The sequence below is a fragment of the Cinclus cinclus genome, chromosome Z, assembly GCF_963662255.1.
Source record: "Cinclus cinclus chromosome Z, bCinCin1.1, whole genome shotgun sequence".
Lineage (NCBI taxonomy): Eukaryota > Metazoa > Chordata > Aves > Passeriformes > Cinclidae > Cinclus > Cinclus cinclus.
In genome coordinates, this window is record NC_085084.1 from 13,671,121 (window position 1) to 13,684,288 (window position 13,168).

General features: G+C 37.4%; 1 protein-coding gene across 1 annotated transcript in view; it reads left to right on the forward strand.

The window, feature by feature from the left end:
* The window catches only part of TRPM6 (transient receptor potential cation channel subfamily M member 6), a 67,413-nt gene that overhangs the window by 14,943 nt on the left and 39,302 nt on the right, over positions 1 to 13,168 (forward strand). Inside the window, exons 10-18 of the mRNA XM_062513864.1 lie at positions 3 to 75; positions 194 to 294; positions 4,601 to 4,735; positions 5,268 to 5,321; positions 7,607 to 7,747; positions 9,051 to 9,185; positions 10,282 to 10,562; positions 11,614 to 11,842; positions 12,495 to 12,641. Of these exons, the coding sequence (XP_062369848.1) occupies positions 3 to 75; positions 194 to 294; positions 4,601 to 4,735; positions 5,268 to 5,321; positions 7,607 to 7,747; positions 9,051 to 9,185; positions 10,282 to 10,562; positions 11,614 to 11,842; positions 12,495 to 12,641 (1,296 nt within the window). The remainder of the gene's footprint in view (positions 1 to 2; positions 76 to 193; positions 295 to 4,600; positions 4,736 to 5,267; positions 5,322 to 7,606; positions 7,748 to 9,050; positions 9,186 to 10,281; positions 10,563 to 11,613; positions 11,843 to 12,494; positions 12,642 to 13,168) is intronic.

The following is a 13,168-nucleotide window of genomic DNA, read 5'->3' on the forward strand; positions in this document are numbered from 1 at the left end:
AGATAACCATATTTGATGCGGAGTCAGAAGATGAGCAGGACATTGATTTGGCAATTCTGACAGCACTCTTGAAAGGTACTGAAAAAACACAACCTCTTTTTATCTGACATACAGCCTCACCGACTTATCTTTTCAAAGCAAGGGAGTAACATAAATGTGTGAAAACTGATAGGTCCTTTACCTGCCTCCTTAGGTACGAATATGTCTGCTTCAGAGCAGCTGGATTTGGCATTGGCCTGGAACCAGCTCGATATTGCCAAGAAACACATACTTGTTTATGGGCAACACTGGAAGGTACTATTACCTGCTCTTTCTTACTCTGTACGCTTTATTTTGTTGACTGATTTTTCATGATTTGCATTTGCCAAGCTTTAATTAAGGAACAGTTTGATAATTGGACTCAGTCTTCTGTAATCTGTTTTGATTTTGGAGGGGCATTATCCTTAAAAAAGTGAAATATTCAACTACACAGTGTATCACATCACATTAGTTTTTCCAGAGAAGAGATGATATTTAAAATTCCTCTTGGTTTTGCTGTGAGCTCTTCCAAGTAGTTTCAGTGATAATTCTGGATATGTATTTTTCAAGCTTATGTTGTCAATCAGTGGTGACTAGGGGACCTTTCACTGTAGCTTAAAATACTATTTTGTCCAAAGATATTAACTCCAAAGAGGTGTTGCATGTGTTTTCCTATCTCTGGACAGAAATACAGAAATCACAGTGTAAATCACCAGGCAAAAAATAAGTAACACCATTATTTTGTGTACTGTTTCTTAGGAATAGCTGCAATAGGAGAGTTATGATCCGATTATAAGAGATGTCTCTGCTCAACTTAAGGTGTAAAAGAGACCACATGTGAAGTCAATAGCTGAGATTTTTTTAACAGTAAATATGAGGTATGAGAAGGGGCAAGAGAGTGAAGTTGAGCAAAAGATGCCACCATGTGGATTCCTGCAGTGTTCTGTTGGTTATTCTTCACCCTGGTTCTCAGAGGTGAGAGTTGCTCTTCTGGAGCTACCACTTTAATACAGTCTAAGTCCTGGGTAGTCACAGGATGTGCTGTTTCCTTATCAGAAATCCCATTCCCATAACTTGAGTTGGCATGTGGATAAGCACTTGCTCCCTTTCTCACAGTTTGCCACAGTGGGAATTTTTGTCCAGATGCTAACCAAACCTTTACCTCCATTAAACCTGGAATTAACTCCTTCCTACTGCAGCATCTGTGCTTATCTCAGGTCCTGTTGTGGTGGCTTATCAGGACAGTATTTTGGGACAGCTAAGTGCATTCTTTACGTGCTTAGGCAAGCCATGATTTAGACCTGCATTAGCAACATGTGTGTAAAAGAATATGCAGCAGCAATTAAATAAATAAAATTAACTAATTCAATTTAAATTATGGTTTTCAGGTTTTTGTAGGTAATCCAGTATTTAAGTATAACCCTCCATAAATGAGTTTTTGTGTACATAAGATTTTTGTAGATGACAAATATGAAACTCTATGTGCCTCAACACATTTATCCCATTTGTTATGTGAATTCATATTTTCTTCAAGAAATAAAGTGATCCAAGAAGTACTTCCCAGGAGTACTCTTTAATTCCCTGCCAAGAATTACAAGATTGATTTTTTTTTTTTCAGTCCCAAGTGTATTTTCTTCTTTAGAATGAATATTTTGAAAAATGGGCAGTTGTATGTATATATATGAGTGGCTATATCTGGTTGTTTGCTGCAATGAAAGACTTTATTTTTTTAATCCCAGCCCTTATTTTTTGTGGTGAATAAGTCTGAATATATGGAGGACTATGCTTGAAATGTCTACAATTGAACATCCATGAATTAAATATCAGATATTGGGAAGAATTTATTCATGAGAAGTGTTATCAACTGTTGGAACGGACTCCTCAGGGAAGTGTTGAGTAATCAGCCACAGAGCTACTTAAAAGACATAGATGTGGCAGTTAAGGACAGGGTTTGGTGGTGGACTTGTCAGTGCTAGCTTTGCTGATCGACTTGATGATCTAAAGATCTTTTCCCAACAAAGTGATTCTATGTTTCTGTGTGTGGGGGAAATAATAATATTTTTCTGATCCCCACCTCTTCCAACACAGAAGGGTTTAGGGAGCTATTGAGCAGTGTGGCCTCTTTACTCCTGGCTTTTCCAGGGTGGATATAAATTCCATTTTTTTCCATATTTTTGACAATATTTACTGCTCTTCTGTGTATTTGAATTTTCAGATGTAGAAGTAATTTTTTGGGATAGCGCTCAATATTCTTATTTATATATTTAGTGAAAAAGTATTATTTTACAGATTGTTCTATATTAACTTGAGGATAAATTCTAATAGGCTATATGCCTTTTTTTAAATATTTCTAACTTATATCCAGTTTATATTCATGATTACAGAAGATAGGTAAAACTAAAACTTTTTTCTGACTGTAACTGCTGAAATGCTGATAGAGTTCTGATTTCAGTCTACTACTCTACTTCAGCAAGTAACTACCTTGCTTCCACTTATTCTGCTATATTTTTTATATTGTTATTATTGCACTTCTGTTATAGTTGTCCTTACAAATTTCTAATGGTGTTGAAATGGCATACTTTGATGACTTGTTTTTTTTAACAATTTGCATATTTCATATCTTCTGTCTATGATGCTGGTGTTAGAGGGGTTGATTTCAGCTGTACTTCAGTTCTCTGGAAACTCTTAGGTGAATACCACGGGGTCCTGTCAATTTACCACTGCCACTTTATGGATGGTTTCTATAATCTTTTCTACTGATACTTCAATTTGACACAGTTCTTCAGATTTTTCTGCCATAAAGAACAACTTTGATACAGGACTTTCCCAGCCTGTTCTGTAGTAAGTGGTAAGGCAACAAATTAGTTTGCTATGTCTACAAGAGCCTTAAGTGCTTCTTTTATACCTGGTCATCCTCCATCCTTACAGATCCACTGGCAGTCTCCCTACTCCCACTCCTCTGCTTCTGATATATCTGAAAAAAATTGATGTATCTGTTCATATCTATTTTAGTGCAACATTCAACACTATTTTGAATGAAAACCCACTGTCAAATAATAACTGTGTTCTCTCCTTCAAGTAAGATTTAAAGATCTCCTAATAAACAAGCCTCACATCTCTTGCTGCTTCTCCAAGCAAAAATTAGGATGAGATATACTCCTGAATGTTTTCTTTTTCTAAGCAGGGAAAGAAACCCCAAACTACTTTTTTCATGCACTGAAAAGAAAAAAAAGAAAAAAAAAAGAAAAAAGAAAATGTACAAGGATGGTTTCAAAGCTTACCTTTAATTTAGTTGCTTTCTTAATTGAAATGAAGCAACCCCTCTGAATGCCAGGTACTGCCAGACCTGCAATTGTCTGGGGCTACAGCATCTGCAGTGTTATTGTGGTTGTGTGTTCAAATTTTGAGTTACATATTTAAGGAGCAGTTTTCAGGTGATTGTGGACTTTTACAATATTTCTGCCTATTTAAGTATTTCAAGTCAACATGTACAATTATGGATGTATCATGGCCATTTCTTTTTAGAACTCTAATCTTAGAAGTTTAGAAGCTATAGTTTGTAACCAGCTGTGGCTGTGTTTCTGTTTAAATGTCAGGTCTACCTCAAATAACAAAGAATACCATTTTAACAGTTATCAAAGGACTTCTGACCTCTTCAGACACACTGCCAGCTCAAGGACTGTTAGAAGAAATTTAATGCAAGAATGGCCAGTCACTCTTGAATATTTCTGGAAGAATATCCATTAATTCAGAATTAGTGCAAAATTTTTCTTTTTATGTGTAAGAATTCTGTAACATTTAATGGTCACCTTTTAACATAATTTCTGTCAGACCTCAATATAGACATGGAATGTACTATTTTCAGGTTAGCACCAGCAACTGCCCTATTAGCATTCCATCCTCCTAATTCTGCTCACCCCACTGCATTTCCTGTGAATTTGTGTTCTGCAGAAGAACTTCGTATGGATTTATGTGAACCTCATGTGTCTAACTCCCTTGTCATTATGCATACGTAAGCCCTGCTGAGTTCTGTTCAAATGCCATGAGTAGAGTGCTCCCACCATTTGGACTCAGCTTGTAGGTAGATCTCTGCTTCATGCTTCCTTTGAGGGAGTTTATTCTAACACACTCTCTCTCATATTTGAAAATAAGTTTGCTTTAAAGAACTTGCAGTTCCATAGAGACTTCTCTGTGGTACTTTGAAATAGCTTTTGTCATATGTCAAAAAAGAAAGAAAAAAAGAAAGACTTCCCTCTGTGCCCTGCATTACCATACTTTATCTTCTGAAGTGAATTACAGAGTAGAGAATGTATTATCAGAGTCCAGTTATAAAGTTACATTTGTTGAAATCTCTGCAGATGTTTGGTTTATGGAAACTGTTTTCCTTTCCCTCTATTGGCTTTTTACACAAATGTTTCCTCCATCATATTTTATTTTGTACTTGCACTTTGTGTATGTATAGATGTATGTATGACTTGTCTCTACAAGTCATTGTGGTGGAGGGATTACTAGCTCCAGGAAAGTTTTACTTATTTCCAAAAATAATTTTCTAATATTTTCCTTCAACTGTGTCCATTTGGAGGTTGGTGCCTTGGAACAGGCGATGCTGGATGCTTTAGTCATGGATCGTGTGGATTTTGTTAAACTATTAATAGAACACGGAGTGAACATGCACCGTTTTCTTACCATATCTCGTTTGGAAGAACTCTACAATACTGTGAGTGTTTGAAATCCCAGTGTACCTCTTTAGATATGAAAGCCTGGAAACAATACTGTTTTGCTTAAGAGGTCCGATGACTAGGCCACCTTTTTATGAAACATTTTTGAAAAAAAATATAAAAGGAAAATTAATGGGTTTGGTTATTCTTGATTGTGATGTGGGAGTTTGGGAATGGTGCACTAGGCTGCTATTTTTGATTCACTTTAATGAACTAGATTGAGTACTTATTGGAAGCTGATGAGAAGTATGTTCAGATTTTAATCTGATGTGTAATGCATTCTTATCTTGCTGAAAATGTTGTTTGGACCAAAGCTATATCAGCTTTTTTCTAGAATAAGTCAAGATTTAAGACAGTAGAAGTGTTGCAGATTGGGGTTGAAATATTTTTGAAAAGATTTATATGTAGAGTGGGTAGAGTTTGAATCACAGTAGTTTATTCTGCAGATTTTTAAGATGATTTCTCATACTGTATTGATTTTCTAGTGTAGAGTGACGTGTTTGTTTACTGTCTTTTCTATTCACACCACAGAAACAAGGACCATCAAATCTGCTTTTACACCATCTAGTTCGAGATGTGAAAGAGGTAATAGACATAGGAAAGTCTGGGGACAAAAATGCTAGATTAATACTTCACTGTCCACTGGCAAATTGCTACTCGATAATACAGGGGAATTTTGGTAACAGAAGTGACAGCTTCATTACTACAATCCTATATCTGCTAAATGGTTTCATCTTAATTTCACTGACCCCTAAGCAATTAACCAACATGCTGCTGCTGAGGCTCCCACGGGTCCTGTACCTTAATTTCAAAGCTGAGCAGTTCATCCAGATCAGACTCTCTTTCTCACTTTACTGAATTCACATATTGAAGTAATTGTACAAAAGACTTAATGAATTAGTGTAGTAATTATGCTTTAAGATTTAGTGCAGTAAATTTGCTTTAAGATTTTCTATTTTTTCCACAAAGTTAAAGAAGTCTTTCCTCGTTAGTGCAGCAATGAAAAGATACTGTGACAAGAGATAATATTTGGATGTGCTGCATTGCCTAGGAGAACAGAAGGTGGCAGTGGATGACTACTGCATGGAGCACTGCTTCCATTAGTGGTTTAGTTGCAGCCTTGTTATTAGATACATCATTAATTTATTTCACAGTTATCTGTTGTACCTCACAGCATTGCTTAGCCAGGAAGGAATAAGCTGTTCTTTATGCATGTAGACTTAAACACAGGAGATTCCTAATAGCAAATCCTGACTAATTGGCTAGTTCTTTCCAGGATGTGATTGCTAAGGTAAAATTAAATGGTAAGTCTGACTGTTTACAGGGTTCTGTTGGATTTGTAATATAAATTTGTTATTTATTATTTCATGTCAACCCCATTTATGGTTCTTTAAATAGATGTAGGGTATCCTAGTCTCCATAACAAACTGTGTTCTGTATTTTTCCATACTGATGAACATATTAAAGATTTAATTTATGTTATAAATCTGGAAGATCTATATGTTGAAAGGTCTAAATCTTGAAAAGATACTGAGCTTTTCCAGGCTAAGAAAACTCTCTTCCTCATTGAAGTGATTGATATGACCACTTCTCTAAAATCCATATATATATTTGTCTTTCTGTGTCTCAGGACACTTTGGGAAACCCCAGTGCATGACCTAAAGAGAAGCTTTTGGCACTTGATATACAGTAATGGAATTAATGTAAAAAATGTCTCCAAAATTTCAAAACTTTCTCTGCCTTTGCATAAGCTAAACTTAGGATCTGCAAACAGGTCTAAATGCTGAAAAGCCTTTTTCACCTGAGGTTCTCCAAGCTCACATAAGTGCTCTGTGAATGGGTTGTGCAGTTGCAGACTGATTAAATATTGTGACACTGTAGTTGGGAAAGTTGAGTAATGTGACCCTGGATCTCAGAATATTTTCTCTGTTACTGTGGCCAACTTTGATGCTGTTGTGTTTGAATGAAGGTACACTTTAGTGTATTAATTTCAGAGCACTCTGCCCTGATTCTATAAAATATGGGGTTTAGTGCAGAGAGAAGTTTCTACAAGCTCAGATAGTCAAAAATACTTGCCCAACTCTCAGTGACCTAGGGCTGAGTGGCCTTAGCTGACGTACTGAGGCTTGCTATCAAAAAAATACCCTCAGTCCAATGAAGAAAAAGACTTTTCACAGTCTGAAAGGCATACACTAGTAGGAATACCTGACACCTCTGACCCCATTTGTGTACAGGCCCATTTTCCACTTCCAAGCATTGCAGTTTAAGGTTTTACCAATAATTATTAAAATCTGCATGGAAGAAAACCTATTCTTCAGAGAATTTGTCACAAGCCTTGGGTCTTGGAAGGAGAGTGGAGGTAAGATGGGCAATGACGCTTTAAGCAGAAGAAGTGTGATACCCAGAGTGCATGTGCTGCTGTTGTCCTAGTTGTCAAGACAGTCTTGAGCCTCAACAGGATATTTCCAGTCTCTAGGAGTTACTCTGCTTCAGCTTAAATACATGTTTCAGCTGCTTCTTCAATTTTAGTTAATGAAAGTGCTTAATCATACCATGCTAGTTTTCTCTTGCTATGAGAAGGCTTTTATCCATGCTTCTTCTGTTGGTGCTTGTCCTGAAGAACAGTTACACTCACTGTTGGATGCACCTGATCTTGTGAGCATTGCAAAGTAGGCAATGTGAGTACAGTGAACTGCAGGCATCACATTTTCCCCTCATTTCTAGAAGAGTTCCATGTCTGCAATGATTGTGCACAGGTTCCCGGGAGATGCAGACTTTTCCAGATTGTTCCTTACAATAGGAGGACTATGACATGGTTGAATGTTGCATATAACAGCATCATGGAATGTTTGTGACATTTGGTATTTCAGAATAGCCTTTCTTTGGATTACAAGATATCACTGATTGACATTGGGCTAGTGATAGAGTACCTCCTTGGTGAAGCTTATCGGAGCAGCTACACAAGGAAGGATTTCCGAATTCTCTACAATGATCTCTACAGAAAACATAAGGTAGGTTCTTCCAAAATCAGCAGTCCCAAAAAAACCCAAAAATGTAACACCTAAAAATAGCTCAGGTTGTCATCCTGGTCTGTCTGAAGAACATCATTTAAATGTATGTCATCCTTGTCTGCTTGTGAGCTGTGGAGAAGTTGCAAATAAAAGAGACAAATCCCCAGGACTATTGGTGGTTGTTAAATTATTTATTAGTTCAGTAAATTTTCCTTTGTGTCCAGTATCTGGGTTGCATTTTGTCTATCATCCAACAATAAGGAATGACAAGAGTTTGCCAACCACCTTTTTCCCTTTTTGGAAACTGTTACATATTTCCTTCTTGCAGCTTGAACCGCCTCATGCAAATACTAAATTCCACTTGCCTTGAAGTAGACTTAGGGCATGTCAGCATTATCCCTACTAGTTTCCCAAAATCAGTAAATTTTAATCAGCCTAAACTTCTCAATATATTAGCCAAAAGTCATTCCCAATATTGCAGAAGGAGCAGATTTACTGCATAAGAATGATCTCCATTTTTGGAGTGGAACCGGACTTTTAAGTACTTCCATATGTAAAAAATTAACAACAAAACCCTCTCATCCCCATGAAATGTTTCCATGACTAAGAGAAGAATCTCATTATGATCAAGGAAAATGAGAAGAAATAATGAAACCTGTAACTTCGAGTGAATAGAAACAGAGAGAAAGAGCTTTCTGTGTGTCACTAGTTTTTAACACAATGCTTAATAAGAAAGATGCGAGCAGTTATAACACTTTTTGCCCTTTCCTAATGAAGTATGATCTTAAGAGGGATAGGTGAAACCACATAGTCATATAACTAGGAATTTTTGGGAAGAATATTTTTGTGATTCAGCTGTTAACATTCTTCCCTCTTAGCTAAAACTGATCAAAATTTACAGAGATGCTGGATGTGCCATCCGTCAGAGGAAATTATCAGCAAAAGGTTCAGAGAGTTTTAAATGGCTTACAGTGCATTTTATAAAGGTTGGCACTCAGAAGAGTGGGTGATTCCATCTGGTGCAATCCTGTTTGTTGAAATTCATGGATGCTGTGCATGGAAAATCATTATTTTGAATTCAGAGACTTAGAAAAAGATATGTTTATTAACTGAGATGTGGAACAGGCCATTTGTTTCCTTGATGGTATAATCTTCAGTGGTAGTAGTTATGGTGATTTTTGACTCACTAGGTTTTTAATAGCATCAGTTTCTACCTGCACTGTTACAGTCAGCAAGTACCAGCAAACTTTATTTCTAATTTGAATTTTTCTCCTCATGTTTTATGGTTTGCCTTTGGATCTAGAGAGTGGTCTCCAGCCTGCCTCAAAGCCTTTCTCATTCCTTTCATCAGAGTAATCAGATGGCTAGTGGAATGGGATCCACTGAAAGTACTTTGCATTCTCAGTTCTTCAGAACTGCACAGCCTTACAAATGCAAGGTAAAATAATTGGTTATTCTAGACTTTGCTTAGGAAATATCAGGATGATAATAATTTTATTGACAAATCTTAGACATGTTGGTAAGGCTCTTAGTTTTCATACTTCTACTTAAATTGCAGTGGAAACAATGCTTTACTGCTCTCTATTCATGAAGTACAAGTCCTGCAATTTTGTTAGTGAAATCAAGCTCAGACTTCATGATAGTTTTTTATCTTCCATCCTTTAGTTCCTAAGGGCTTTAATTCATTAGAATGTGTATCACCAAAATTCAAAGTATGAGGCATGTGTGAAAACTCTTCTGAGTTTGGAAGAAATATAGGAGTTCTCTGACTTTCCTAATGCTTTCTCATAATTGCTTATTAATATGCTAGAGGAAGACTGCTAATAAGAGCAGTCTAAGACTGCTAATTTAGAGCAAGACTGACAGAAGAGGAAAGATTAGCATTCATATCTGTCTGTCTGTCTATCTATCATCCATCCATCCATCCATCCATCCATCCATCCATCCATCCATCCATCCACCCATCCACCCATCCATCCATTTGTCTGACAAAACATAAAGTAAAATGCATTTAAATAGCTGAGTTGGCATTAGTCAGAGCCAAAATGAACTCATGATAGCACTGAGACTTCGTCACTTATATCAGTAAGACTTCTTTTCCTGTACCTTTCACCAAGAAATACCCAAATATGAATGTATAGCAAGTTTACATTACAAGTGTGACAGACAGCAAAAATAATCTTTAAGTATCTAAGGTGTTTATTTCAGTCTGTTTCCTTTTCTTCTATCATGACACATATAAAAAAGAGAGTAAAAGCATTGGGTATCATGGGGTTTGGGGAGTGCCCAACACTATGGAAAGGGAAGTTATAAGAAGCATGGTTGCAGAGCAAGGTGTATTTCTCCTTTGTTAATGTTATCAGCTTCTTAACATTGGTAATCTGAATATGGTCATAGCTGTGGTTTATGGCTTAAATGTATATAGTTATCAAACAGCTTGCTACTTGCAATTCAGATTTGCATGCAGTTTTAGAACCTTAGCCGCTCAATGGGATCTTATTTTTTTTTCCCCTTTTTTTTTAACAAATTTATAGGAAAGATCCAGCCCTTTCCCAAAGTATAAGAAGAAATCAAAAGAGGATATAAACTATGCAGAGAATTATGAGTCAACTGGCTTCATCTACCCCTATAATGACCTCCTGGTTTGGGCAGTATTAATGAAAAGACAAAAGATGGCTATGTTCTTCTGGCAGCATGGAGAAGAAGCCATGGTCAAAGCTGTTGTTGCTTGTAAATTGTACAGAGCAATGGCACATGAAGCTAAACAGAGCAACATGGTGGATGACACTTCAGAAGAACTCAAGAAGTATTCAAAGTATGAGTTCTCCCTTCATTTCAGTTGAAGTTCTCTGGTGCTGAGAATGGCTAGATACTGCCCTAATCCCCTAAGAGTAGGTAATGTTAGTGATGCCATGGACTATGGAATATTAAAAAAGTGCTTTCAGATACTCACTATTGATATAATGGATCAATGTACTGGTGTGTAGTGTAGTGGAGAATTAAAGGAAACCTATTTGTATATTACCTAGATGCATATTTGGAGTATAGGTGAGTAATGTATACCTCATTATTTGCTAAATGGTCCAGTGAAAGGCTGAAATTTCCCTTGCAGCTTCTCTTCCAGTTCGATTTGTTAAAAAGCCATATGGCACATATGTGTTGGACTGTTCAAATCTATTAAAAGTAGTAATGAGCAAACAAAAATCAGTGCTCAAATCCTGCTCTGTGTATGACTAAGTGGAAAGTGAAATACCTGATTTAATGAAAAAGGAATCAGACCAAGGATTTTCTTTGAGTTTGTAATTTTCATTTAGTGTTTTCTGTTAATTTTTCTTGTTAGTAATATATTTTCTGCTTTGTAGATTTCATGCTTAAGATTCAGGTTCAGCAATAAATTGTACTTTGTTCTTTTGTATGCAGCTCCAAATCCTAATTTGAAGGATGGTATGTACCTTCCTATAAGAGTCTTCTCTGCCGAGGTGTTTTAAAGTCAGTCCAAGGGAAGAGACTTTTGCAACTGGCTGCAATACTTGCCCACAGTGGTGATAAATTTGTTGGTTGAAGCAAATACAAAGAACTTTGTAGGGTCCATTTTGATCGCTGAGTGAGACTAAGAACAAAACAAAAAATTGACAAAACAGGATGGCCCTAGACATTTTGCTTAGGATTAGTTAGATTTACACCCCATTTTTTTTTCACTAAGTATATCAATAAAGCAATGAGAAAAATGGGAGAAGGCATGCTTACTGAGATTGGTAGCTGAATTTTCATTACCAGAGTACTACTTAGAGCAACCTCTTTTCAGCAGTAACTCTGAGTTTGGGCTGACCCCTGTTTTAAGGACTGTTAATTCCTTTCTGCTTTAGGGAATTTGGGCAGCTTGCCTTAGATGTGCTGGACAAAGCGTTCAAACAAAATGAGCAGATGGCCATGAAGTTGCTGACCTATGAACTGAAAAACTGGAGCAACTCAACTTGCTTAAAGCTGGCAGTGTCTGTGGGGCTGCGGCCCTTTGTGTCCCACACGTGCACACAAATGCTGCTGACTGACATGTGGATGGGACGCCTGAAGATGCGGAAAAACTCCTGGTTTAAGGTACCACTGGTCTGGGTTTTTTTATGAGAATTTGGGTGCTCTTTAGATGCTTAATATATGGGGTTTTTTGGGTTATGAACATGACTAGTGCAGCTTCAGACAACTGTGCTTAAGCCTATGTTGGAAGGTGAATATCTGGGAAACAAAAGCAAGGGAGGGAGGGAAAATAGTACTTGTTTCTGTTTTATTTCTTTGCAAAAAGCATGTATGGGATGACATTAGGAGGAAGGAGTCTTTTGTTGCTCTTCCCATTCTCTCAGCACTTTTCAGTCCTTACACACCTGCTCTTGCTTCCCCACATTGCCTGTTCCCTGGCAGAGTGGCTGGTGGGAAGGTGTTGGAACCCTGAAGCCTGGAAGTTTTGAACTTTCTATGCTTTCTGACACTGACCCTCAAAAAATACTGCTTTCCAGACACAGGGAGCAGTACTGAAAACATCCCCAGATACAATGACACTCTTTGAATCTGCAAATAAGCCAAAAGCAACACAAATCTTCAGAGGCTGTCAGACTGTGATACAGATTCCCGGCACCAGTGACTCCTTCCCCAGCCAGTGGGATTGCACTGGTTTTGTGCTGGTACCAGGCGTAGCTGACTGTGGCCTCAGGTTTATGCTATCACTGCTTAATTAATCTTGTGGCTCTCTTTTTAGGTCATTATGAGTATTCTCCTGCCTCCCACCATACTGATGCTGGAGTTTAAAAGCAAGGCAGAAATGTCTCATGTGCCTCAGTCTCAAGACTTCCACCAGTTGTGGTATCATGGGGAACAGAGCCCAATCAGCTCTAAAGATACTTTGGTTAGTCTGTGAGGATCAGTTATTTGTGTGCCAGAGTCTGTTTGTTTACCACAGTGCAGTTCTGAGGAGTGAGAAGATGCTCATCAGGTGGAATGAAATGGCTGGAGGCAGTTCTCTCCAGAAGTATGGGTTAGGTCCCTAGTTTGGATATGGACTTAAGTGAACTTGGTACAAGTTACTTCATTTGTCCTGGCTGTCACTTCTATTCTGACCTTAATGAGAAAGTTCTTCCCAACCTCACACGTCTTGTTAGTGCAGGAAGGGAGCAGCCCTCCTCGAGGCAGATTAGAAATGTGCTTACACATGTTCTGCTTAACAATAACTTTTGATTTTATCTGTTACTCTTTGGCAAAAGTCCAGGCTACTAATTTTCCTTAAATACTCTTATACAAAACACTATTTAAAAAATATACGCACAGTGTAGCTGTGCCTTATAGAGCGTCTTTCACACAGTGCATACTGTTTATTGCAAACAAGAAGGTTGTAACCAAACAAAACCAAAGCACTGTAATACTTGGTGTATTCAG